We start from the raw sequence: 26,574 nt of genomic DNA, 5'->3' as shown, positions 1-26,574 counted from the left end.
AAAGAATATGATCTGGCAATAGTTAAATCTGTCAACAGAGAGAATCATCAATAACACATGTATCTAAAATCGGAGCATCATGTAAGAAGAGAATGGAAGGGGAGTGAGGAAACAGTAGAAATAGACTTACGTCAATTTTGGTAACAAAAAAAAAAACGGATATTAAACATCTAAACAAAATTCTGTATTTTATAAACGTAGAGGAGCCAATTCCGTATAGGCTATATTAGTTAAATCTAGCTAAAGAAAAATAAAAAATGTTTGCTGCATAGAATTGTTGATGTTAAATTATAAATCGGGAGTTTGGAGTAAACCACAAGATACTAAAATGTAATTATAAATCGGGAATATGTATCACTATATTCAAAACTATAGACCTTTTTTTTTAAGGAACTATACATAAAATTGCTGATGCTAAATTATAGATTGGGAATTCTGAATAAACCACATTATACTATTCTACTCCTAAAAAGTAAATATAAATTAATATATAACGAGCATGTTATAACATGTATAGTATTCTACTACTAATACGACAAATTGTACTACAATGATCATATAAATAAAAGCGAGATAATCTTGAACGTACACCCGTGTTTTTTTTCTTTCTAAAAGCTCAATTGAATCCAAATTCAATATGTTGAATACGTTTTACGTGAAACCAGTAATTCTTTTGAGTCTTTTATCTCTCTTTTCCTCCAAGAGACATTTGAAGTTTATAAACCATTTGTTTTGGGTTATAGTTGTTTCAATCAGGAAAAATTTCTTGCCAATGGGTATTTTGAGGATTACTTGAATATGTTACTTACACGAACCTTATCTGAAGCAATTCCACATTCAGGATATTGAAGTGAAATCAAAGGTGGCACATCTAAATATGTGAAAGAAAAGAATACTTCTATATATGGGCTAGCACAATGTTGGCATTATATTGGGAAGGACAAGCGTCCCGCATAATATAACGCAGCATGCAAAAGCTACCTGAGTAGAGCAAGCCTACAACTTCGTAAGCTTTGCCCTCTTAATCGAGGAGCTATAATTTGGGTCATAGATTGTCTTTTAAAATACTCAGATTCACTGTTCTTTGGTAGATTTGATATGGATAACGCCCTTTAGGAGATGAGTTCAAAAGTTGTTGATAATCACAACTTCACATATTTGCACTTGCGAATCAACTGTTTGCCATAAAATGTTCTGGCTTTCTATGTTCCTGCCAAATTTACGAATGGTAAACAAAGGCCAATTGATTTGATATTGCATAATGAATCCACTAATATGTATTATAGGTAACAATTGTGCCTGATATTGACTTGAATCTTCACCTATATATTCATCACTTTCTCATTTCTTTCTTATTTTTAATGACCCAAAATCTTGTCCACTGATCACAAATTCATTCTTCATATATATATATAAAGAAGAATAATAAAAATGTAATTATCTGATTTGGATAATTCCAAAATTTATTCAATTACTTAACTCAAGTTACTTCCTGGCCACTTGCATCTTGGAAATTAGTGTCGAACTTAATTTCTAGTAGTAGCTAGTAGTAGTAGATAAATGATATATTGTAGTCCTTTTTCATGTTTTATCTTGAATAAATGTATGACTCTGGTTTTGATCTTCTGTCTGTATGAATATCTCAAACACGTTACAAAGATAGGAAAGAATCCGATCTCAAGTCGAAAGGATGTTTCAAAAATTAATGCATGCTCTTCTTTTTTGCATACCAGCAACATCCCACTTCAAAAATATAATTCCCTTTTGAAAAATGTGGTTTTGGTAAAATTATTTTAGAATATAAAGGGGCTTTAGTGATTTTCTATTTAGGCACAATTGTTCTTTTGGTAAAAAGGGACTTTAGAGTGTTACCAAAAAAAAAAAGGGACTTTAGAGAGTTCAATATAATATACCTCGGTGGACTGGAATAACCTAGTTGGGTATAAAGTTTGGCAAAGACAGTTAACTTGTTGCTCGTAATCTTGGTCCATTGCCGATTACTGTTTTGATGTTAAGATTAAGAATGATTTAGGCCCATAATTCTGCAGTAGGCAATCCTGAATCTCCATAAATGGGTATGACTGGTTAAGGTGACCAGCTTGTCGGAACCACATAAAACAAAGCTTAACCTTGGCCCTATGAAACGTACGGGCGAACCGAATAAAAAAGTGTTTTTGATAAAAACAATTTTACAGGTTATGAGCCACTCATGCATTCAATCTTCCAATACGAAACTTCCACAAGTCTTCTCTCATCCATTTATTTCCACAAGTCTACTCATCCATTAATGCACTTGTGGAAATAAGGAAAATCCTATGTTCATAATTGGACACTCTTTGTGGGTTGAAGACTTGCAGCATATGAAATATTAGAACAAAAATCATAAACACAACCAAAGGCAACAACATTTAGAACCAATAATAAGAAACCAAGAATAGTAGCAAGGAATTAACTACAAAGTCAATCAATTTTACGCGTTCCAAATTAATAATTCCAAGATGCATTCAATTCCTAGCAGAAGCGCACGTCATTGCTGGCGGTCCTGTTTGGTGAATATGTGGCTCTGTTTTGGTCACCTGTTGCTAGCTTCTCCTTGTGGCTTGTGTCCATTACTTGTTTGCTTCAGTCAAGGAGAAATTTGAGGTGGAAGACAATAATGGCAACAGTATGGTCACATGAAATAATCAAATGACACATATGTACGTATGGCGTCCAAATTGGCAGCTCAGAAAGATAAAGTCACGTAGATATAGGGAGGAGAAAATTTGGTAACCATTCCACCCTTATTTGGTTTTCACGTGCTAAAGATGTGGGGTTTTGGTTTGGTAGATAAAATTCCAAATTATATGTGATGATGATCATTACAATTTCATTTAAATTGTTATTACTGTATCATGTGGGTGTGACGCACATATATAACTTACAAGTATATAGGGTTTAGGTCATCCTTCATTTTCATTACTAGTACTTCTGCTTCTTCCTCCTCTCTTCTTGATCTTGATTTTACTAAACATGGTCGACGCAAGATGCTTCGAGTTCAAGTTCCTTCATGCATTTCTGGTGCTGCTTTTGTTGCTGCACATGAATAATCCTTCCATTGGATGCATAGAGAGGGAAAGGGAAGCACTCCTTGCATTCAAACAAGGCATCGTGGATACCGACAATCAACTCTCTTCCTGGGGAAGCTCAGAAGTCCAAAATGAAGATTGTTGCACATGGAAAGGAGTCGAGTGCAATCTAACTGGCCATGTAATTGAACTCCAGCTTTTTAACCAGTCTTTGCAAGGTATCATGATTTGTCCTAAATAAATATGATTGAGTTGGTCTTTTTCTTACATAAAATACTCCAAAATCTCATGCTACTGTTCATCTCTATATCAAAACCACTATATATTGTGCAAACTATATGTCGACCTCTTTTTTTTTTTTGGCCAATTATATGTCAACCTAATTAACAACCGTTTTTGAAGTGTAGGTTCAGTCCCTGATGTTTGGGGCAACATGAGCTCTCTGAGAGTCCTTAACCTCTGGGAAAACCAATTCAAAGGAGGGTTCCCAAATTCCTTTTCCAAGTTATGTAGTTTGCAAACATTGGTTCTTTCGAATAATAATCTCACTGGACAATTTTCGGAGCTCATTCAAATGTTGTCTAAATGTGCTCAAAACTCATTAGATTTTTTGGATCTCTCTGACAATCGATTAAGCGGAAGCTTACCCGAAAGTATTGAGAAAATGGTACGGTTGACATATTTACACGTATCTGGAAATCAATTAACCGGAAGATTGCCTGAAAGTATTGGGAATATGTCATTGAGAGAATTAGGTCTCTATGGAAATCGATTAAGCGGGAGACTACCTGAAAGTATTGGACAAATGTCCAAACTGGTTTATATGAACCTCGGTATGAATTCTTTGGAAGGAGAGATTTCAGAGACTCATTTTTCCCAACTTTCCATGTTAAAGACTTTGGATTTATCCTCTAACTCGCTAGTTTTGAACTTCCATTCTGATTGGGTTGTAAGACAATAACTTGTCTTACGTAAATGTGGTCTTCTAATCCTATAAGGATTTGGCAATTCACATGATCTAGGAGTGCAAACTTAAACATTATCTGCGGTTCTTTTTCTAGAGAGTGTTTTAATAAGAAAAGAACTTAGAGAATTCCTAATTCTATATGGATTGAAACACACTATCCTAATGCAATCTGGATTGCTTAAGTATTTCTTAATGGGCAGGAAACTTAAGTAAATGCATATAAATAGAGGTCCCTTCTCTATCAGTCGATATACATACTCATACAGAAATCTCACCCCATAAGAGAAAGAGCTTAAGGACTGCATAGAAGAAGAAGATCTCTATCCTACCTACTGAAGCCATGTCTGATCAAGGTTAGTATTATTGAATAAAGACTTGAAATAACTTACATGTGGTATCAGAGCACTAGGTCTTGTTCTATAATCTAATCTTTCGAATTTTATAAAATCTGCATCACGTTTAAAGCTTCTAGTTGATCATTAGTCATAAAGCATGTATTTAAAACTAATTGCATATCTGTTTGATCAAGTTTTGATTAAGAGCATCAAGTTTTCTGCTCGATCATGCTTATAAGACTTTTGATCAAAGACTGAAATTACAGCTGCAACAGTTGAACGAGCCACAGCAGTTTAATTGGTACAGCAGCAGTTTCAATCAATAGATTGATCAAGAATTGCATCACAATTCGTAGCCTTCTGTGTTGATTTCATCCACAGATGGAAAAGGCACAGATTGATGACAATTGTGATGGAACAACATGGAAAAGGACTGTGTAAACTGCAAGAAATTTCTTGATCCACAGATAAGAAGTTTCTTGCACAGGGAGTTTATTCAGACCTAAAAAAAATTTCCAGTGTTTTGGAACATGTTCAGTTTATAACCTACAGGTATAAATTGATAATGTTTAAGTAAAGATTTATTGGGGACAGTTCATTTATTTTATTATTATGTTTCAGTTAATTCCTCAAGCTATCAGTCCATTGTAACTTTAACTGGATCGAATTACCAAAAGTGGAAACAAGACCTGGAAATCTCTTTGGGATTTCTGGATTATGATTTTGTCCTCAAAGAAAACCCACCTCAAGCCCCAGCTACAGATGCCTCTACAGAAGTCAAAACCAAGTTTGCTAGATGGGAAAAGGCAAACAAATTGACCATGTTGATTATGCAGAGAGCTATGGCTCCATCTGTAAAAGGAAGCATCCCTAAATCTGAGCATGCTAAGGAGTATTAGGAATCTATTGCACAAAGGTTCAAGGAATCAGAGAAAGTTGTTAAGAGTACCTTGCTGAGTCAACTGACAGACATGAAATATGATGGAAAAGGCTGTGTTAGAGCTCACATTATGAATCTGATCGACATAGGGACTAAGTTGCAGGAATTGAAAATGAATGTGGATGAGGATATGATGGTGCACTTTGCTTTGAATTCACTGCCTAAGGAGTTTAAGTCTCTCAAAGATACATATATAGCTCAAAAGGAAAATTGGACACTGAATGACCTCATAACCATAAGTGTTCAGCAGGAAATCAATATCATAAAAGAAAGAGGTGCTAGGATGGTGAATCTGGTTCAAACCAAACAAAATCTGGAATTTAAGAACAAAGGAGCTGCTGCTGGAAGAGAAAAGGAAAAGGAGAATAATAGTTTAAAGGCCTTGAAACCAGTGGGACTAAAGTGCTTTTTCTGCAAGAAAAATGGGCATATGAAGAAGGATTGCAGGAAATACAAGAAATGGTTGGATAAGCAACAGGCTAAAGGGGTTAACAAGGAGGAGGCTGCCAAGCAAGGATGAAGTGAAGGTGTTCGTAGGCAATGGAGTTAGAGTTAAAGTAGACTTCATTGGAGTAGTTAGGCTTGAATTAGATTTTGGTTTTATTTTGGAATTAGAAGATGTGGTTTACATTCCTACTATAAGGAAAAACCCGATCTCAGTTACTAGGCTTGTAAAGTCAAAGTTCACTTTGAACTTTGATGATTTTGGTTGTTCTATTTTCAGAAATAAAGAGATAGTTGGAAAAGCAAGTATTGTTGATAACTTGTTTCGATTGAATTGCAAAACAGCAGAAATGGAAATCAATGTCATCCAATCCAATCCGATCAAAACAGAAAACTTTAAAACATGGCATAAAAGGCTTGGACATATATCAAAGGAAAGAATGAAAACCTTATGCAAAGAATTAGTTCTACCACCATTGAATTTTGATATAGATGAAGTCTGCATTGAATGTGTAAAAGGGAAATTAACTAACTTGAGAAAGAAAGGAGCTGTGGGAAGTCAAAGTGTTCTAGAATTAATCCATACAGACATATGTGGTCCATTTCCAACTTCAACTCATGAAGGGTTTAACTATTTCATCACCTTTACAGATGATTACTCAAGGTATGGACATGTTTTTCTGATCAAAGAAAAATCCAGCTCTTTGGACATGTTCAAAATCTACAAGGCTGAAGTAGAAAACCAACTAGACCTAAAAATCAAAGTTGTAAGGTCTGATAGAGGAGGGGAGTTTTATGGGAGATTTGATGAAAGTGGAAGAAACCTTGGACCATTTGCCAAATTTCTGCAACAAGAAGGGATAATTGCTCAATACACAAATCCAGGAACACCACAGCAAAATGGCATCGCAGAGAGAAGAAACAGAACATTGAAGGATATGATTAGGAGTATGATGTGTTGCACAAATCTACCTATGTTCTTGTGGGGAGAAGCACTGAAAACAGCCAATTACATACTTAATCGGGTTCCAACCAAAAGTGTGAACAAAATTCCCTATGAAATCTGGAACAAAAGGAAACCAAGCCTAAACCATTTAAAGGTATGGGGATGCAAAGCCGAAGCCAAGCTTTATAACCCTATGGAAAAGAAATTGGACTCAAGAACTACAAGTGGTTATTTCATTGGATATCCGGATAAAACAAAGGGATACAGGTTCTATTGTCCCAAAAACACAACCAGGTTTGTGGAAACACAGAGAGCAGTGTTCATAGAATCTGAAGATGAAAGAATTGAAGATAAAAGTTTTGAGTTTGATGAAGTGATAACAGAAGTTGAGAATTCTGTTGAAACAAACACACAAAGTGAAATTGTGATCCTACCAAGTTTAAACCTGAGTGACAACCAAACTGATGCAGAAGAACAGACAACAGCAGATCAAGTTCAAGAACAGCAAATCATGCAACCAGAAACTGAGAATGCAGAAGTAGAAAATAATGCACAGTTAAACTTGGAACTGAGAAGATCACAGAGACCAAGGAAAAGAGCCTTACATGATGACTATCATGTCTATCTCCAAGAATCTGAAAACGATGTGAATGGTATAGAAGATCCCATTAATTTCAAGCAAGCTATGATGAGTGAGAAATGTGAAAATTGGTGGGCTGCTATGAAGTCAGAATTAAGCTCTATGGAAAAGAATAAAGTTTGGGAATTAGTGCCTTTACCAAAGGGATGCAAACCAATAGGTTGCAAGTGGGTTTTCAAAACCAAAAGAGACTCAAAGGGACAGATTGACAGATTTAAGGCAAGACTAGTTGCCAAAGGATTCACACAACAAGAAGGAATTGACTACAATGAGACCTACTCCCCAGTCTCAACCAAAGACTCATTTCGAGTCATAATGGCACTTGTAGCTCATTTTGATTTACAGTTACACCAGATGGATGTAAAGACTGCATTCTTGAATGGAAACCTAGAGGAGGAAATCTACATGCAACAACCAGAAGGTTTTATTCAAGAGAAGGGAGAAAATCTGGTTTGCAGGCTATGTAAATCGATTTATGGCCTCAAACAAGCATCAAGACAGTGGTATATAAGGTTCAATGAAGTTGTTAAGCAATATGGTTTCACAAAAAATATCTTGGATGAATGCATTTACATGAAGAGGAGTAAGAGTCATTTCATAATTCTAGTTCTCTATGTTGATGACATATTGTTAGCTTGCACTAATATGTCAATGTTGCATGACTGCAAAGCATTCCTTGCTAAGCATTTTGACATGACTGATCTGGGAGAAGCCTCTTATGTATTGGGAATTGAGATAAGTAGAGACAGAAGCAAGGGTCTGCTAGGTCTCTCACAGAAAGCTTACATAGAAAAGATATTAAATAGGTTTAATATGCAAGATTGTGCAGGCACAGATGTGCCTATTTCGAAGGGAGACAAGTTCAGTAGAGACCAAGCACCTAAAACTGATCAAGAAAAGTTGGAGATGGCTGACAAGCCTTATGCCTCTCTGGTAGGGAGTCTAATGTATGCGCAGGTCTGCACAAGACCAGATATAGCATTTCCTATAAGTGTATTGGGAAGATTCCAATCAAATCCTGGACAAGCTCACTGGATTGCAGGTAAGAGAGTTATGCGATATCTGCAGAGGACAAAGAGTTATAAGTTGGTTTTTAAAAGAAGTGACAGATTGGAATTGGAAGGTTTTGCAGATGCAGACTTTGCAGGATGCAAAGATGATCTAAAATCAACATCAGGTTTTGTTTTTCGTTTTGCAGGAGCTGCAATATCATGGAGAAGCATCAAACAACCTCTCACAGTTGCTTCAACTATGTTGGCTGAATTTCTAGCCTGTTATGAAGCAACCTCTCAAGCTATGTGGTTAAAGAACTTTATCTCTAGTCTAAATGTGGTTGAGTCAATTGACAGACCTATACAACTTTGGAATGACAACAGTGCAACAGTCCTTTTTGCAAAAGGGAACAAAAGGACCAAAGCTTCAAGAATCCTAGAAGTTAAGTTCTTTACTGTCAAGGAGAAAATAAGAGATGGATACACTACATTAGATCATATCAGCACAAACGACATGATAGCTGATCCACTCACAAAAGGATTGCCTAATGGTGTGTTCCATAAACATGTGATTAGTATGGGACTAACAACTGAATTGAGTGGCTAAAACAGTGGGAGCATCAGTGGGAGTTTGGTTCTTTTGGTTCAGCACTTGTTAATTAGTTTTGTTTCTGTTTCAGTTTGCTTAACTAGTAGAGTTACAATGGATGATTTCAGACTTGAGGTTAATAAAGTTTTATATTCAGTTTAATTACTGGAATTGTTTTATAATTGCTTGAACACATATTTATGACAGCAATGCTAGCATAAAGAGAAGCTGTACAGGTTTTGTGTTCATGACAGTTGTGTCTTTGTTTGTTCAAAGACAAGACCTTGGTAGTCATTTGCAGGGACGATAGAGTAGTCATGATATAATTAAGCACTTCCAGGTTTTTCATGATTACTCTGAAATTTTAATCTTGATCGAAGCTTCATGTAGTGTTGGAAAATTTTAAGTGTGATTATAAAGGTTTCGATAACTGTATGTTCAATATGCCTCGATAATTCCTTATAATTTTCCAAAACTGACAGTTGCTTGGTGGGAATTTTGTTTAGTTGAAACTCCACAAGGCCTTAAAGTGATCAGTGAAATTTGCTTTGTGATTATTGACCAAGTGGGAGACTGTAAGACAATAACTTGTCTTACGTAAATGTGGTCTTCTAATCCTATAAGGATTTGGCAATTCACATGATCTAGGAGTGCAAACTTAAACATTATCTGCGGTTCTTTTTCTAGAGAGTGTTTTAATAAGAAAAGAACTTAGAGAATTCCTAATTCTATATGGATTGAAACACACTATCCTAATGCAATCTGGATTGCTTAAGTATTTCTTAATGGGCAGGAAACTTAAGTAAATGCATATAAATAGAGGTCCCTTCTCTATCAGTCGATATACATACTCATACAGAAATCTCACCCCATAAGAGAAAGAGCTTAAGGACTGCATAGAAGAAGAAGATCTCTATCCTACCTACTGAAGCCATGTCTGATCAAGGTTAGTATTATTGAATAAAGACTTGAAATAACTTACATGGGTTCCTCCTTTTAAATTGGGTATCATAAGATTGGGGTCTTGCAAGATGGGTCCATTTTTCCCAAGATGGCTTCAAACTCAGGAAAACCAATACTCCCTTGATCTTTCTAATGCAGGAATTTCTGACATCCTCCCAAGTTGGTTTTGGGATTTGTCTCGTGAATCGGTCTTCATAGATCTCTCGCAAAACCAAATTAGAGGAAAACTTGAAAATTCAAGATTCGAGTTTGCAACTTACCCTCGAGTAAATTTGAGTTGGAACCAATTGGAAGGTCCCATCCCTTCATTCTTGTCCAAAGCGTCGTTTCTAGATCTCTCCAATAATCAATTTTCTGGGTTGACTTCTTTCCTGTGTGCAATCAAGGCTAGTAATTTAACCTTTCTAGATCTCTCAAGCAACCATGTATCCGGGGAGCTTCCGGATTGCTGGAGGCATTTGGAAAAACTTCTCTTTCTTGATTTGAGTAACAATGGCTTTTCGGGAAAAATTCCGGCCACAATCGGCTATTTAGTTTCTATCAGAACACTGAAACTAAATAACAACACATTTGTAGGAGGGTTGCCTTCATCCTTGGAGCATTGTAGAGATCTAAGAGTTTTTGATGCTGGAGAAAATAAATTATCAGGGTCGTTACCTGATTGGTTAGGGTTCAGACTTGAAAATTTGGTTATACTTATTCTTCGGTCTAATCGTTTGCATGGAAGTATGCCATCCCAATTATGCTATTTAAGGCACATTCAAATTTTGGATTTCTCCATGAACAACATCTCTGGAACAATACCGAAATGCCTCAAGAACTTGACTGCTTTGGCTCAAAAAGGAAATTCAAATCGAAGCATCACTTATATTTACAGAGGTGAGCGTGGTCCTGGTGGGCCAATATTTGTAAATAGTTTTGATGATGAAGCATCCTTAATATGGAAAGGAACAATGTCAAAATACAAAAGTATTCTGGGGCTCGTGAGGAGTATTCATCTCTCCAGCAATAAATTAACCGGAGAGATTCCTAGTGAAATTGGTTACCTTGTTGGGTTGGTTTCTTTAAACCTATCGAGTAACCGGTTAACAGGTCAATTAACTCCAGAGATTGGAAAGTTGCAGTCATTAAACTCCCTTGATTTATCTAGAAACCAAATGTATGGTAGAATTCCAACAAGCTTTACTCAGATACATGGTCTTGGTGTCTTGGATTTATCATACAACAACTTATCTGGTAAAATTCCCATAGGGACTCAACTCCAAAGCTTTGATCCTTCTGCTTATGCTGGAAACCCTTTACTTTGTGGACTTCCACTCGAAAAGAATTGTAGTTCTCCGGAGAAAACAGGTTCAAATGAGCCTGTGGTTAGTGATCAAGAAGACAAGGACGCGGTCGTAACGCGAGGATTTTACATCAGTATAGGGCTTGGGTTTGCTGTTGGATTTTGGGGAGTTTTTGGCACCATTCTACTCAACAGGTCTTGCAGACACACATACTTCAACTTCTTGAATGATTGCAGTAATTGGCTTTACGTGAAGGCATCAATCCTCAGGGCAAAGTGTGCTTAACTCTCTCTCTCTCTCTCTCTCTCTCTCTCTCTCTCTCTCTCTCTCATTTAACTGTTAATTGTCTATCTATTTTTAGGAGCTTGTGCACCTCAGGAGACAACAACTCGACAAGCTTACTTCAGTTGAAGAGTGCAGAGGCCATGGACAACTATGTTATATGAAGTTTCGAGCTACCTATTGGCATAGTACTTATGTTTAATGCCATAACGTTCTTGTTTCATTTGGCATTTTTGTATTGTGTTCAGATAATTAATAATATCTACTGCAAAAGTTTGTTTTACTTCAATTTGATATTTTTACACACAAATGTCTGCCATATGTACGAACTGTAACCACTTAATTTCAAAATTGCACAACGCCTGCACTATTGAGAAATTGTCAATCAATACATAGGGAGAGGCAGGACATTTTCTTAGGGGATGGACTATAAAGTATCTCTATCTCGTAAAAGCACAAGCAAATAGCAATGGAAATGAAGAAGGCAAAAACAGAGGCAAAACAGGGGGGAGGATATTGCTCTCGGCACTGGCCATGTTACTGAACTCCAGCTTGGGTACAAGTCTTTGCAAGGTAAGACGATTAGTCTTAATTAAACTGATTCGGTTCATCTCTTTCTTACATAAATTACTCCAATCTCTAGCTAGTGTTGATCTCTCTATCAACCGCGGTTCGTGGTGCAGGTTCGATCCCCCGATGTGTGGCGCAACATGAGCTCCCTGGCAGTCCTTAATCTATTAGACTTTCCCACAGTAAATTGATATAAGTAAGAAATCATACCTAGCAAGACTTTTCCCATACTCTACACCAATGTCGGCAGCCCCAAGTGAAGGGAAAATTCTACAGTGCACCTGGCGCACTGATGCGCCACTTATTATAGACCTTTGGATGAGTAATTGGGGCATGTGGGGTAATCTAAAGCGTTGATTGTTGGTTACCGGTTAAATTGGTTGCTGTAGGTAAAATAATAAAAAAAAATACAAAAGTACTTGCTCTCTCATTCATAGACATTTCAAGTCAACTTTGGGTTGGGTTTCTCATTTCTTTATCTTCGAGTTCTATTCCTTCTACGATTGCTCTTCTCCTACTTCTGTGACGACGAGACGATGCCGACGATCACATCTCCTCTCCTCTCAGGTAGGTCATGCTCCTTCTTCTCCTTTTTTATTTCATTCTCCTTTCTAGGGCTTTGGGTCTGGGTATCTTCCTTGTTGCTGCTGCTTCATCGCTGGTTTTTCTTTGTTTTGTTTTTTTAGGTTTTCACAGTTATGATTTCTTTGTCTCACTCTCATCTGGATCTCCGTGGCTGGCTTTCTCTCAACCTCTCTATGGCAGGTAAGAACTCTAATTTTCTCCCTATCTTTCTAATTGTGCAATTTAGATGATTCGCATCAGAGCAGAAAGTATTTCAACTTTGAATTATGGTCTAGGCTTTCTAACAAAATGATTTATATGTCCTATTTTAATTTAGGGTTTAATGATTTGGGTATTGAATCGCAAGTCCTTATTATTATTATTATTTTTGGTAATATTTTGGATTTATATAGGAATTTGGTAATTTTTTGAAATTATAATTCTTTTTTTTTTCTCTTTCGAATTTTTCTCTCCCCTTTCTCCCTCTCAGAGATATCATTGCTACTTTCTTACTTTTTTTATTATTTGAATTTGAGGGTTGGAAGCTTGAGAGTTGTTCATTCTTGATAATGATATGAGACTTTAAATTGATGGCCTTGAGACTGCATATTGTTCAAACCAAAAGCATTGGGTTCTTGAAGGAAGATGCTAGACGATGGAGCATCCATTTCAACCTTGAAGAGATATTGCAGGTTTCTATTTTGTAAACTGTGTGTATTGTGTTTGATAACTTGGAATTTTATGTACTCTGTTTACTTGAGATCTCAATGTTAAAATAATGATCTAGAACTTGAGATAGGATTGAGACATTTATTGTCCTCCACGACAATGGAGCAAATTGGTGTCCATTACAACCCATGAGATCTATGACTTCTTATAATGTATTATTTTTGTGCTTCATATAATTTAGTCTAAATTGTAGAGTAATATATTTAGTTTCTAATCTGAATTAGTTCTGATTTTTCAGTGAACAATTCAAATTTTGGTATGGATGTTGAAGACTATATATGTAGTTGGTGGGTGTTCTAACATTTCTTTAAATATGATTGCATACAAATGACGTTGCTGTGAAAAAAGTCAAAAAAGTAACATGTTGATGCAATGTTGTTTCGTGATCAACTGGAAATACACAAACATTTGATTCAGTCTAGTAGGCTTAGTTGCATAGATATTTGAAGAATTAAGTCAGCATGCTAGTAATTGCTAAATGGCTGATTTTGTCTTGGTGACTTATGCTATCACCCAAAGTTGGAGGTCCTATCCTTGCTAGTTGTTTGGGAACATAGAGACGTGGAGATGAATCTGCACTTTGTGTTTCCCTTGTCTAATGGTTCCCGCGAGCCCTTTTTCATCATGAGTGTTTTGATTTGCTTTCTGGTTCGTTCAATGTATAGTAAAATATCGCTATATAATTTATTTCCTCTTATTTTGTAGCGGGAGTAGCTATCTTCATTTTACTAATCTCATTTTATTCAACTCGTGAAGGTGAGGACTTCACTAGCAAGATACATATAATGCTACAAATTTTTTTGTGAAGTTATGCTGTGATTCCCTTTTTGTTTTCTTCTCATTTGTATTTTTTCTTGAAACATTTGACAGTACAAGGAGTCACAGAGGCAGAATAATTCGACGATTCATATATTTTGTGGCTTATGAGTTGGCGGTGTGTGTTTTATTTGGTTATGAATTGGGTGAATAGTAGTTTGAGTGAGTGTCATGTCAAGTTGGTTGCATAAGAAATACACAAATTCCTGGGAAGAATACGATTTCTTGGATTGTTTATTAGGAGTAGGATGTGTTTAATTGTTGTCGGCATTTTGTTTAGTTTTTCATATATGCGATTAGAATGGTTAAAAGCACAAAAATTCTGTTGTTTTTACTTTTAGGTACTTAAATCATGGAAGATAAGAAAAATGAAATGACAGAGGTCGTTTGGCAATTACCATTCAGACGATTGGCTTTCACAAATTAGAATGGCAATTACATAGCGCCTATTTGTCAATTGCCAACATGACGTGGTTGTGATGTAGCAATATAAAGGAATTTTGTATGAGCTTGGTGACGTAAGGCATGGGCTGAATTGAAGATGGGAGTGTAGTAGATTGTAGTTCAATTGTTTTGCTCTATTTCTACCGTTGTTATTTAGGCTTCAGATCTTGATTGTAGTTCAGTTTTTTTTTTCTTCCTTCTTGTACTTGGCATTTAGTTTGTTTTATTTTTTTGCCTGAAATACTTGGCATTTAGTTTTAATGTATTGCTTTTGATGGACAAGTTATCCATTCCCATTATGTGTACTTAGTAGGATATTTCATTAAACTCATGGTTATGAGAAATATAAATAATTATAAAAACTATTGATTTGTTTTCTTTATGTTATTGGCAGCCTTTTTAATTTTGAGAATGTAAATACATTATGTGATTTGTCAATGCAATTGACAAACAGATAGTGCCATTTGTATTTTAGTTTTGCAATTGACAAACAAAGAATTCTCATTTGCATTCCAATCGTGCAAAGGCTGTGACACCTATTGAACTTATAGGAAAATTCTACAATGGGCGTGGTGTATCCAAGCGCCCAAAATATCAGCCATTGGATGAGTAAGTGGAGATGAGGGTTAAATCCACACCATTGAATGCTAGTAACCTATTAAAAGGGTTGGTGTAGGTAAAAGTGAATAAAATAAAAATTAAATAGAAAAAGAAAAAGAAAACAAGAAAAGAAAAACAGAACGACAGAAAGGGAGAAGGGAAGATCGTGAATTGCTGCTGAGGCAATCCCACCAACGGCACTCTATCTTTCATCTCTCCCTCTCTTCCCCTACATGTGAATCGCTTGATTCTGGAGATGAATTGAGAAGATCTTAAATCTCGGTGGCTGGGCATTTTGCATGGTTCACAAAAAACCAGTGGAAACAAGTTGATGTTGCTGAAACGTATTTAAGTGGCCATTGCAAAGGTAAAATTAATAGCTTTATTATCCTTGTCCACACTTGAGTTCCCAAAGACCAGCAATATAACATTTTGCTATATTGATATGCTCAAAGAAAACCAGCTATTTCTATGGGTAATTTTCCCTCTATGAAATCAAGTAATTATGTTATGAAAAGAAAACCAGAAAAACTAAGCAGAAATTAATGCAGCACAGGAAGAAACTAAGCAGAAGTAAATGGGTTTTTGATTTGCTGAACAAGCATAATGCAATTGACAAACAGTGAGTTGGAAATTGAACAAAAATAATACAATTGACAAACAGTTAGTTTGTAATTGAACAAAAAGAATGCAATTGACAAACCGTAAGTTTGAAATTGCAAACGTGCATGCATGCCTTTTTTCAACCCTTTTGGCTTGGTTTTCCACAAGATTTCAATTCCCTTTCAAAATAGTTTTGTAACCCCAAAGCTTATGTAACTTGTTTGATGCCATAAACGTATTATATAATGATGTCAAATATGATCGTGTATTGTTGTATGTGAATGGATTGAATGAGTTAATTTGAAAGGAAGTGACCATAAGATGGAAAGGGCACTGATAGATTGGGTCACCTAGGAGGAAAAGGAAATAACTCAATTGACAAACAAGGTGTTGGAAATTGAATAAACATAATGCAATTGACAAACATTTAGTTCGAAATTGAACACGTATAATGCAATTGACAAACTGTCTGTTTGAAATTGCAAACGTGCATGCATGCCTATTTTCTTAACGTTTGGCTTCGTTTTCCACAGGATTTCACTTCCCATTTACGATATTACAATAGGAAGGACTTGTATTACACTGATGGACATTTGTGTTCCATTATATTATAAAATCAATTCTTAATCGTGTAATATCGTAATTTACAAAAAAAGGACATGTAATACAATATTAAGGTAAAGTGGAACATTCGGAAGTTAAATTAGGTCCCTATACTTGTAAACACGGATGTTTACAATATTAAGGTCTCATATTACTCTGTTTTGGACAGCTGTGTTCCATAGAATTGTAAAACCCATCCGTAATCTTGTAATATCGTAATTTACAAGGATAAAGACATCTAGTACAATATTAAGGTAACTAGGGACATTAGGAAAGTAAATTGGGTCCTTATACGTGTAAACACAAATGTTTACATTATTAAGGTATCGTATTACTCTGTTTAGGACAGTTATGTTCCATATGATTGTAAAATGCATCCTTAATCTTGTAATATCGTAATTTACAAAGATAAAGACATGTAGTACTATATTAGGGTAAATGGGAACATTCGGATGGTAAATTGGGTCCTTATACTTGTAAACTCGGATGTTTACAATACTAAGGTCTTATATTACTCTTTTATGGATAGTTATGTTCCAGAACATTGTAAAACCCATCCTTAATCTTGTAATATCGTAATTTACAAAGAGAAGGACGTCTAGTACAATATTAAGGTAACTAGGGACATTAGGAAAGTAAATTGAGTCCTTATATGTGTAAACACAAACATTTACTATATTAAGGTCTTGTTTTACTCGGTTTTGGACAGTTATGTTCCATATGATTGTAAAATGCATCCTTAATCTTGTAATATCGTAATTTACAAAGATAAAGACATGTAGTACAATATTAGGGTAAATGGGAACATTCAGATGGTAAATTGGGTCCTTATACTTGTAAACTCGGATGTTTACAATACTAAGGTCTTGTATTACTCTTTTATGGATAGTTATGTTCTAGAGCATTGTAAAACCCATCCTTAATCTTGTAACATCGTAATTTACAAAGAGAAGGACGTCTAGTACAATATTAAGGTAACTAGGGACATTAGGAAAGTAAATTGAGTCCTTATACGTGTAAACACAAACGTTTACTATATTAAGGTCTTGTTTTACTCGATTTTGGACAGTTATGTTCCATGTGATTGTAAAATGCATCCTTAATCTTGTAATCTCGAAATTTACAAAGATAAAGACATGTAGTACAATATTAGGGTAAATGGGAACATTCGGATGGTAAATTGGGTCTTTATACTTGTAAACTCGGATGTTTACAATACTAAGGTCTTGTATTACTCTTTTATGGATAGTTATGTTCCAGAACATTGTAAAACTCATCCTTAATCTTGTAATATCGTAATTTACAAAGAGAAGGACGTCTAGTACAATATTAAGGTAACTAGGGACATTAGGAAAGTAAATTGAGTCCTTATATGTGTAAACACAAACATTTACTATATTAAGGTCTTGTTTTACTCAGTTTTGGACAGTTATGTTCCATATGATTGTAAAATGCATCCTTAATCTTGTAATATCGTAATTTACAAAGATAAAGACATGTAGTACAATATTAGGGTAAATGGGAACATTCGGATGGTAAATTGGGTCCTTATACTTGTAAACTCGGATGTTTACAATACTAAGGTCTTGTATTACTCTTTTATGGATAGTTATGTTCTAGAGCATTGTAAAACTCATCATTAATCTTGTAACATCGTAATTTACAAAGAAAAGGACGTCTAGTACAATATTAAGGTAACTAGCGACATTAGGAAAGTAAATTGAGTCCTTATACGTGTAAACACAAATGTTTACTATATTAAGGTCTTGTTTTACTCGGTTTTGGACAGTTATGTTCCATGTGATTGTAAAATGCATCCTTAATCTTGTAATATCGAAATTTACAAAGATAAAGACATGTAGTACAATATTAGGGTAAATGGGAACATTCGGATGGTAAATTGGGTCCTTATACTTCTAAACTCGAATGTTTACAATACTAAGGTCTTGTATTACTCTTTTATGGATAGTTATGTTCCAGAACATTGTAAAACCCATCCTTAATCTTGTAATATCGTAATTTACAAAGAGAAGGACGTCTAGTACAATATTAAGGTAACTAGGGACATTAGGAAAGTAAATTGAGTCCTTATACGTGTAAACACAAACTTTTACTATATTAAGATCTTGTTTTACTTGGTTTTGGACAGTTATGTTCCATTTGATTGTAAAATGCATCCTTAATCCTTGTAAATGAGTATTTACAACATTATGGATTAGGTGAACCCTAATGTTGTAATCATGGTTCAAAAACTTGTAAACCGCTACCCAAATTTTGTAACTTATAAGTTTTAGGATCCTCTTACAATGTTAGGGTACTCTCATATCCAAACTACTGTAAATCACTATCCTATCATATGCCAATTGCCAAATAGGAAGGGCATAATTGCATTACCCTTATGCAATTGCATTTTCAAAAAGTGGAAACTTGATAACTTGTATAACCGGTAGGTACTCTCATATCCAAACTACTGTAAATCACTATCCTATCATATGCCAATTGCCAAACAGGAAGGGCATAATTGCATGACCCTTATGCAATTGCATTTTCAAAAAGTGGAAACTTGATAACTTGTATAACCGGTAACCAATTTTTTTTAAAATCTGGGAGCATCATAAAGGACAAATGGTGCATGGGTGCACCTGGTGCACTATAGAAGGACCTAAATGTCTTCAATTTCAACCACTCATTTAATGCAACATGACTTCCTCCAAAAGCCAAACCAAAACCAGAACTTGCTGCCCCATTTACTACATGGGTCCCACATGGGAATTTTACCAATCTCAACATAAATGCCTCAACAACTTGAATCTTCAACTCAAAATTTGGTCGTGAAAGACTCATGGGTCTGTGGTCAGTGTCCACGCTGAAGAAAAAGTCCTACGCCTTCTGTCCACAGCTTCTCAAGGAGACATGATATTTTGGCATATACATTATTTTCCGCCCTCAATTAATTGTCATTGTATACACAGCAATATCTACCCTATATTGCTATGACCAAGTTTTTCCTTTTGACCAATCAACAAGAAGACAGCATACGGCACTTAAAAAGATATAGGCAGTCCGTAGCTCTTAAGAAAATCGAAATGGTTAGATCTTTATCTAGATAATAACCAGATTGAAGGAGGAAACTTGAAATCTTTTGCTGGGCTATGTAGTTTGCAATCATTGTGGCTTAAAAGCAATCATCTGGGTGGACAACTATCCAAGTTTGTTAAACTATTGCCTATGTGTGCTCAAAACTCATTAGAGTTTTTGGATCTCTCCTGGAATGGCCTTGCGAGCTTTTCATCTTTGAAATTCTTGTATCTTAATACCAATCTATTAAGCGGAAGAATACCTGAAAGTCTTGGACAAATGTCCCAACTGATACAAATTGATTTAGGCATGAACTCTTCGAAAGGGATGGTTTCAGAAACCCACTTCTCAAAACTCTCCAAATTATGATATCTGAATTTATCATTTAACTCATTAGTTTTAAACTTCATGGATTTTGATGACAAATCCAAATGGAAAGATTAAAATACCCTTAAAAATGGATGGAAAATTATATGGTGTTAAAGTCATGACAAATCATGGATTTTGATGAATTAGATGATATTTCTCTTAAATTTTTCTTTAAGGTGACAAATTGAAAATGAAGTATAAATTCAAGTTACATTTCTACCAAAATCCCGTCATATTACTTGTCTACTTGCACCATGGACAAATTTTTCTGCTATGATTATTTCTCCACAAACCAATATGAATAAGAGTATCTAGCATCTTTCTTTTTCATTTTATATTAAACTACAGACTTATCCTCACTAAAGTTAGGACTGCCCCCTCTCATCCTCCTACGTATATTATTATTAAGGAACAAAAAAGAAAAAAAAACTGGGGGAAAAAGGACCAAAACCCTACAATAATTTCCCATGATCTACGGTCAGACCTATTATTAAGCCCCAATTAGGTTAAAACTATGACTGATTTTCGTGTGGAACTGGGGATTCTCAAGATGTGCAACATCTGAGAAGGTAAAGTCTTTTGTGGAGCCACCCACGCATTAATTCATGCTTCCAAAACCAAATTTCCACAAGTCTTACCTAATTAAGTTCCCAACTTCATTGAAATTCATTTTCAGACCAGAAGAAAAACAAAGGCTGCCTTTATTGAATTGAATTCTAGCTTTTACCAAATTAACTTTATGCATATATAATTCAATCAATATTCTGTCTTCCAAATTTATAATTCCATATGCATGATTCATTCAATTACTAGCAGAATCATATCATGGATATGGTCCTGTTTTGCATATAAATTGTGGCTCTCTTCTTATTGTGACTTGTAAGTCTACTTTTCTTTGTAGCGTGTTTGAGACGAACTGGAAAAGACGAACTCACATTTGATAAAAATAATTAAGTTCATTACTTGTCTACTTGTCCACATTTGACAAATTTTTCTTCTATTTTTATCTTTCCATAGACCAATATGAATAAAAGTCTAGCTTCTTTCTTTTTCTTTTAAAATTAAATACACACTCATCCTCACTAAAGTTAGGAGAGAAGTCCTGCACTTCGGACTGCCCCCTCTCATCCCCCTATGTATATTATTATTAAGGAACAAAAAAGAAAATTACTATTGAGGGATCCCTTAAATAATTTTATTTGAGGGACACCATTTAGGGTACTCTACAAAAATAAATTCTATGATCCAAATCAACCATTTTTCACATCTTTATTCAGAGATCATCCTTGCAAAAAATTATGCAAATTGAAAATCTATAAGGCATCTAATTGAGACCGACAAAATCAATGAATACGGTGCTTCAAGAAAGTGCTTAAATTTCAATAATGTAATTGAGTGGTCAAATGATATCGAATTCAAGTGATTTTTTGTATGGATGATCTATGAATGAATATCTACAAAATAGATGGTTTGGATTAGTGAAATACTATGTGGAGGGGCCCCTCAAATAAGTTATTTGAGGAATCCCTCAATAAAAGCTCTATATATATAATGGGGGAACAAGAACCAAAACCCTTCGCATAAAAAAATTACCAAAACCGTGCAATGAATAAAGAAATTAATCTAGTTCTCCCTAACCTTCTAGTCTCATTATGATTCACATGTGATTTCCATAACATTAATTATAAATTCACTACTAGATTTTTGTATTTGCGCGACGAAGGATTTTTGGTAGTAATGCGACAGCAGATTCGTCGCGCAAAATCTGTCGCGCAAAGATCGTAAAGAATGACTTTAAGCGACGAAATTATTCGAGGGACGATGAGATTTTTCGTCGGTCAAAGTTTTGCGCGACGAATATACGTTCGTTGCATTAACATAGCGCGAGAAAACAAAATCGTCGCGCTAAAGTAGAGGGACGAGAGTATCTCCGTGTCTAAAATCTTTGCGTGACGAAATATAGTCGTTGTAAGGACACTGAGCGACGACTAGTTTTCGTCGCGCAGGTATAGTGCGACGAGTACGTTCGTGATTAAAATATTTGCGCGACGAAACATATTTGTCGCATTTACTTAGAGAGACAAATATTTTCGTCGCGCAAAATAGAATAAATTCTTTAAAATTTATTTTTACGGTCGTGTATTTTCAAAAAAGAAACTTTGCGCGACGGAAATTATCGTCGCGTAAAAATAAATATATTATTATTAATTTAAAATTAAATTTAATTATTTTGGTAAAAAAAATAAATTTGGTTTTTTTTTTTATTTTTAAATAATGAAATGAAATTGCAATTAGAACAGGTAATAAAGAGAAATATGTAAAATGTTATAACATAATGTATTTAGTACAATAGAAATATTTAAAATGTAATTAAGAATGTTAAAATCTAATCAAACAACCCTCCAAGATCTACATTGTCGTCTGGCAAATGCAGCTCGGAGGTCTGGACATTGTTGACAGGGGGAGAGGTGTGGTTGGCATGCTCGGAGGTCGACGTGGGAGTAAAAGGCGGGATTGAAATGCCGGAGTGAGCGAGGGACTGTAGAATATGAGACAAATGACTCTTGAGGTCCGCCACCTCTGTCTTCAAAGCAGTCACCTCTTCATTTGACTCCGATGATTCACAGGGTCTAGGTGGCCGCTGCCTGGCATTCCCCATCCCTCGACAATATGTCCCTGGGCGCCTCCCGAGACTCTGATCCAAGGTTTCAGTCAGGATTTGAAACCCTGCATCTGATGGAGGAACCACGAACTCGAGCGGCGTATTGGGAGGAAGCTGGGAGGCGGACTCCTGAAGAACCAACTGGCTCCTCTCAATCATCGTCGTCTGTTGAACATAACATAAAATATGAATTAAAACATTCATATAATAACTATAAAAACTTGAACGCTTACATAATAATTTAAATTAAAGGCTACTTACATGGAGGGACTCCGCCAACTCATTCCCAGGTCGAACATAAACGTCGCCAAATACGTCAATCTCTGGGAATTTGGACCCCCCCTTAAATTGAGCAGAAAAAAAAAATGTTAGTACGAAAAAAACAAATTAATATTAATGACATATTAAAAAATAAATAAAAACGACTTTATTATTACCTGGCGCCGCGCCTCCATCCTATAAGACAAGGGCCTGGAACCTGAATGGTGGAGAAGAGTCTTCCTCTGCCTATTGCCCTTATTTGCTTTGGCCTTCTTCTGTTATACAAAAAATAAAACGTATTAGTTGAAAGTGAAATGAAATATAAAAAATTAAATACACATTAGTAAGAAACATGTAATAAGTTTCAATTTAATATATAAAAATACCACATAATCGGCCTCTTGAAAATGACCGCAGAGCCACTGCCAACTATCCTCCCGGCCCTCAAGCTCCTTCGGGCAACCCTCTTGAAGAGCAACCTGCGGATCATCATATGCCTGAAAATGGTGATGCAGGTCGCTCTTCCACTGCTTGTACCTATCAGCAAAGAGTCTGTTGATGTAGGCCAACAACTCTTCGCCGATGTTCTCCAAATTGTAGTTTGTCTAAAATAAATTCATTAGATACATTAAATATTAGAAATAAAATTTGAAGGGAAAAACAATTAAAAGGTATAGAATACATACCGACAGGTGTCCTAACATCTCCATCCGCACCTGATCAGGCATGATCCTCCAGGACTTCCATTTGATCGGGCAATAAGTCCGAACGACGGATCCAATGTCATGGGCCAACGAGCTGTGCTGGTCAGCCGTTGGTGCAGCCCGATGTCGCGCGTCGTATGCGATGTTTATACGACTGTTGTTCACCCGGGTGACTTTGGCCGTCATCAACTGGCGACAGGGTCCTCGGGTGTTCTTCTTCGCTGCAAAGAAATATAAAATTAACATTAAATAACAAATCCTACTAACATTCTTGGTCTGAAACAACTGGAGTTGAAGGAAAATCTTTACCTGGTTGTGACCCCGACGCACTAGCAGCAGATGGTGACGTGGTGTCGGTCGTGCTGGGAGGGCGGTGACGCCGCCTGGCACTAACTGGTTGCGCCACTGATGACTCTGATGACACCGGCGCCCGGGAGACGTGGGGAGAAACTGGCATGTCCTGCGACTGTGCTACACCAGTGGGAGCTGACACCGCAATCGGGGGAGCTGAACTAGGTGAAGTCATCACCGTCTTACGACGTCTGATAAGTTGTGACATCTGATAAGGTCTTACAATTAAAAAAACATCCATGGCTAAAATTATTATTTTGTAAAAAAAAAAACCTCAAAGCCTAATGAACAACAAATTCAATATTTAAAAAACAAACAGAAACATGTATTCTTTATATGGCAAAAAACAGAAGCACATTTTTTAAAGCAAACAAAATAGAAACATGTATGATATTACAAAAAACAGAAGCACATAATAAAGAAAAATCAAATTGCTGCCCAATTTTGAAATAGTCAGTATGTGATAAAAATACAAAGCAAAATACAACATTTGGTTAGTAGCACATAGTTTAAGAGTGCTGCTAAACGAACCCTAAAATTAACTGAGTACACCCTACTATCAAACTATTTATTGAATTACTAATTTACCCTAATATAAAATGACCAAAAAGGATATATTGAATTATGTACCCCAATATGTACACCATCCTTAAGACTTTATGCATATCCATTGTTATAACTATGGTCAACTCTTTAATTTTAATCTTTTAAAGTATTTAAAACCAAAAAATAAAATAAAATTTTAAAAAGAGAAAAAAAGATCTCTCTCCTTCCCGACCCACCCCACTCTAAGACGAGTTGAGATATGCTGTCCCCAAATTCCCAAACTACCAAATCTCCCTAAATTAGATTGAAAACCCACACATCTCTTGAAAGATTGAAGACAATATATTTAATTAAGAATTAAAATCTTTGTTTTACTGCTTGAGCTTTTGAACCCATGCCTTCAAACAAATTGACTTAATTTTTAACATACAACTCGGAATCCAGGAGAAGTGTATTGATCCCAGTTGATTTTTGTATGCATAAAACTTAAACAATCAATAACACAAACCAGCTGGTGGTCATCGCACAGGAGAGAGATAAAAGAAGAAGAAGAAGAAGAAGAAGCAGGAGAGAGAGAGAGAGAGAGAGAGAGAGAGAGAGTTTTGTTAAAATATTATTTTATTATTATTTTACTTTATTTGTTTATTTTAAATACTTTAAAATATTAAAAATTAAAGAGGGTGTACCATGGGTATTTTTGGTAGTTAAATAGGGTGTACTTAGTTAATTTTACATTTTAATTTAAACATTAGGGTGTACTTAGATCGTAGGGTGTACTCAGTTAATTTTAGGGTTCGTTTAGCAGCACTCTAGTTTAAAGCCCCCGAAAATTAATCAAAATACAAAAAACAGCAGCAGATGCTCCAATCAAATCTAAAATCTAACAGCAATACACCTAAAAATTCACAAATCGTACACCACAATGCAATTTCAATACAAAAACAAATCTGAAATAAAAAATACAAATCCAATACAAAAACAAAATTGAAACAGCAATTTAAACACTTAGAATGCCGCAATACAAATCCAACACAAATCCTAACCAACCATCAGACTAAGCAGCAATTTAAACAATTACAAAATAAATATACAAATTGAAACAGCAAAACAATTCCAAACTTAATCCGAAAATTTCTGAAATAAAACTTAACAATTGAAAAAATATATATCGGGGAGAGTTGGGAAATTTACCAACTGGGTTTCGAGGGAGACCGGAGAGCACGGCAGTTCGGCGGTGGCGAGCGAGACAGAGAGTGGGGGGCCGCCGTCTAACAGGGATGAGCGGAGACGGAGGAGGCGACAGACTGACAGGGGACGGAGGAGAGAGGGACTGAGAGGGATGCGAGGGGACGGAGAAGAGAGGGACTGAGAGGGATAAGTGGGGACAGAGGAGACTGAGAGGGATGAGTGGGGACGGTGGAGAGAGAGCGGCCCGGAGGAGCCACGAAATGAGAGGGATGAGAGGGGTCCGAGGAGAGAGGGACTGAGAGGGATGAGTGGGGACGGAGGAGAGAGGGATAGAGAGGGATGAGATAGAGGGAAAGGAGAGAGAGCGGCTGCGAGTTAGGGTTCGAATCGGAAATGCATTGGGGCTGCGATTTTGATGTCAAGACTGAGAGAGTGAGAGAGGTTGAAGACAGACCAAAACTACGCGTTTCTTTCCCTAAATGTTTGCGTCTTTGCGCGACGAAACAACATCCGTCGCGCAAAGTTAAATTTCGTACTTTGCGCGATGGAAAATGAACGGCGTCGCGCAAGGAATTTTTAATACGCGGGATTGGAACCGCCAAAAATTTGAGAACTTGGCGACGAAAACAACGACTTCGTCGCGCAAAATAAACCCTAAACCCTAAACCCTAAACTTGAACCTGAACCCTAAATCCTGAGAATTACATTGCGCGACAGCAATTTTTTTACGTCGCGCTATCGTTTATTGCGCGACGAATCAGACAATATTCGTCGCGCAAAGTACAAAAAGTAAACAATATAAAATGTTAGTGAATATATTGTTTTAATGGGGCTACGCATTGTACGATACTTGTTTCACCTATCCCACCGTCAAACTTGTTTGTTTATACTTAGAGATCGTACACACCAAAAATTGAAAAAATGCAAGATTCATAGATGATGTTACGGGATCAAAATTTTCGACGGTTATAAACTAAAAATCACGATTTAACGGTTTTTTTAACTCCGATTTTGATGATTTTTTGCGGGTGCAC

General features: G+C 36.0%; 3 protein-coding genes and 1 long non-coding RNA gene across 6 annotated transcripts; 3 read left to right on the top strand and 1 right to left on the bottom strand.

Annotated features, from left to right (window-relative positions):
• The first annotated feature begins 2,871 nt into the window (after positions 1 to 2,871).
• Positions 2,872 to 11,740, top strand: LOC110744843 (receptor-like protein EIX2). Its single transcript, XM_021944871.2, has 4 exons — positions 2,872 to 3,286; positions 3,476 to 4,011; positions 9,905 to 11,445; positions 11,532 to 11,740. Exons 1-4 carry the CDS (start codon positions 3,013 to 3,015, stop codon positions 11,614 to 11,616), a joined length of 2,436 nt encoding a protein of 811 aa, XP_021800563.2. The 5' UTR covers positions 2,872 to 3,012; the 3' UTR covers positions 11,617 to 11,740.
• LOC148296922 (uncharacterized) lies at positions 4,031 to 6,036 on the top strand. Its single transcript, XM_088249479.1, has 2 exons — positions 4,031 to 4,388; positions 4,992 to 6,036. Exon 2 carries the CDS (start codon positions 5,342 to 5,344, stop codon positions 5,828 to 5,830), a length of 489 nt encoding a protein of 162 aa, XP_088105605.1. The 5' UTR covers positions 4,031 to 4,388; positions 4,992 to 5,341; the 3' UTR covers positions 5,831 to 6,036.
• A 738-nt stretch (positions 11,741 to 12,478) lies between the features above and the next one.
• Positions 12,479 to 14,451, top strand: LOC148296921 (uncharacterized). Of its 3 annotated transcripts, XR_015834047.1 has the most exons (5): positions 12,479 to 12,589; positions 12,709 to 12,787; positions 13,123 to 13,278; positions 14,021 to 14,071; positions 14,186 to 14,451. It is a non-coding gene; the product is annotated as an uncharacterized LOC148296921 (long non-coding RNA). The 3 variants fall into 3 exon arrangements; XR_015834048.1 differs by lacking the exons at positions 14,021 to 14,071; positions 14,186 to 14,451 and adding an exon at positions 13,554 to 13,620; XR_015834046.1 differs by lacking the exons at positions 14,021 to 14,071; positions 14,186 to 14,451 and having other exon boundaries at positions 13,123 to 13,384.
• A 5,166-nt stretch (positions 14,452 to 19,617) lies between these two features.
• LOC148296920 (uncharacterized) lies at positions 19,618 to 23,981 on the bottom strand. The gene is made up of 7 exons (XM_088248670.1): positions 23,765 to 23,981; positions 23,438 to 23,676; positions 23,138 to 23,356; positions 22,928 to 23,026; positions 22,752 to 22,832; positions 22,261 to 22,655; positions 19,618 to 19,831 (listed from the first exon to the last, which is right to left on the bottom strand). Exons 1-7 carry the CDS (start codon positions 23,979 to 23,981, stop codon positions 19,618 to 19,620), a joined length of 1,464 nt encoding a protein of 487 aa, XP_088104796.1.
• Positions 23,982 to 26,574: the final 2,593 nt, after the last annotated feature.

The sequence above is a fragment of the Prunus avium genome, chromosome 2, assembly GCF_965620075.1.
Source record: "Prunus avium chromosome 2, drPruAviu1.hap1.1, whole genome shotgun sequence".
Lineage (NCBI taxonomy): Eukaryota > Viridiplantae > Streptophyta > Magnoliopsida > Rosales > Rosaceae > Prunus > Prunus avium.
Note: the sequence above shows the minus strand (reverse complement) of the source record. Positions and strands in the feature narration are given on the sequence as shown.

What these genes read in the sequence shown, in the direction of transcription:
- LOC148296920 (XM_088248670.1), bottom strand. Translation starts at nt 23,981, where the DNA reads ATGACTTCACCTAGTTCAGCTCCCCCGATTGCGGTGTCAGCTCCCACT. An exon ending in TGCGTCGGGGTCACAACCAG is followed by an intron (nt 23,677 to 23,764) that starts GTAAAGATTTTC and finishes ATTTCTTTGCAG; the next exon opens with CGAAGAAGAACACCCGAGGA. An exon ending in GGATGGAGGCGCGGCGCCAG is followed by an intron (nt 22,833 to 22,927) that starts GTAATAATAAAG and finishes GCTCAATTTAAG; the next exon opens with GGGGGGTCCAAATTCCCAGA.
- LOC148296922 (XM_088249479.1), top strand. Translation starts at nt 5,342, where the DNA reads ATGAAATATGATGGAAAAGGCTGTGTTAGAGCTCACATTATGAATCTG.
- LOC110744843 (XM_021944871.2), top strand. Translation starts at nt 3,013, where the DNA reads ATGGTCGACGCAAGATGCTTCGAGTTCAAGTTCCTTCATGCATTTCTG. An exon ending in TTTTAACCAGTCTTTGCAAG is followed by an intron (nt 3,287 to 3,475) that starts GTATCATGATTT and finishes TTTGAAGTGTAG; the next exon opens with GTTCAGTCCCTGATGTTTGG. An exon ending in TTTTGAACTTCCATTCTGAT is followed by an intron (nt 4,012 to 9,904) that starts TGGGTTGTAAGA and finishes AAATAACTTACA; the next exon opens with TGGGTTCCTCCTTTTAAATT.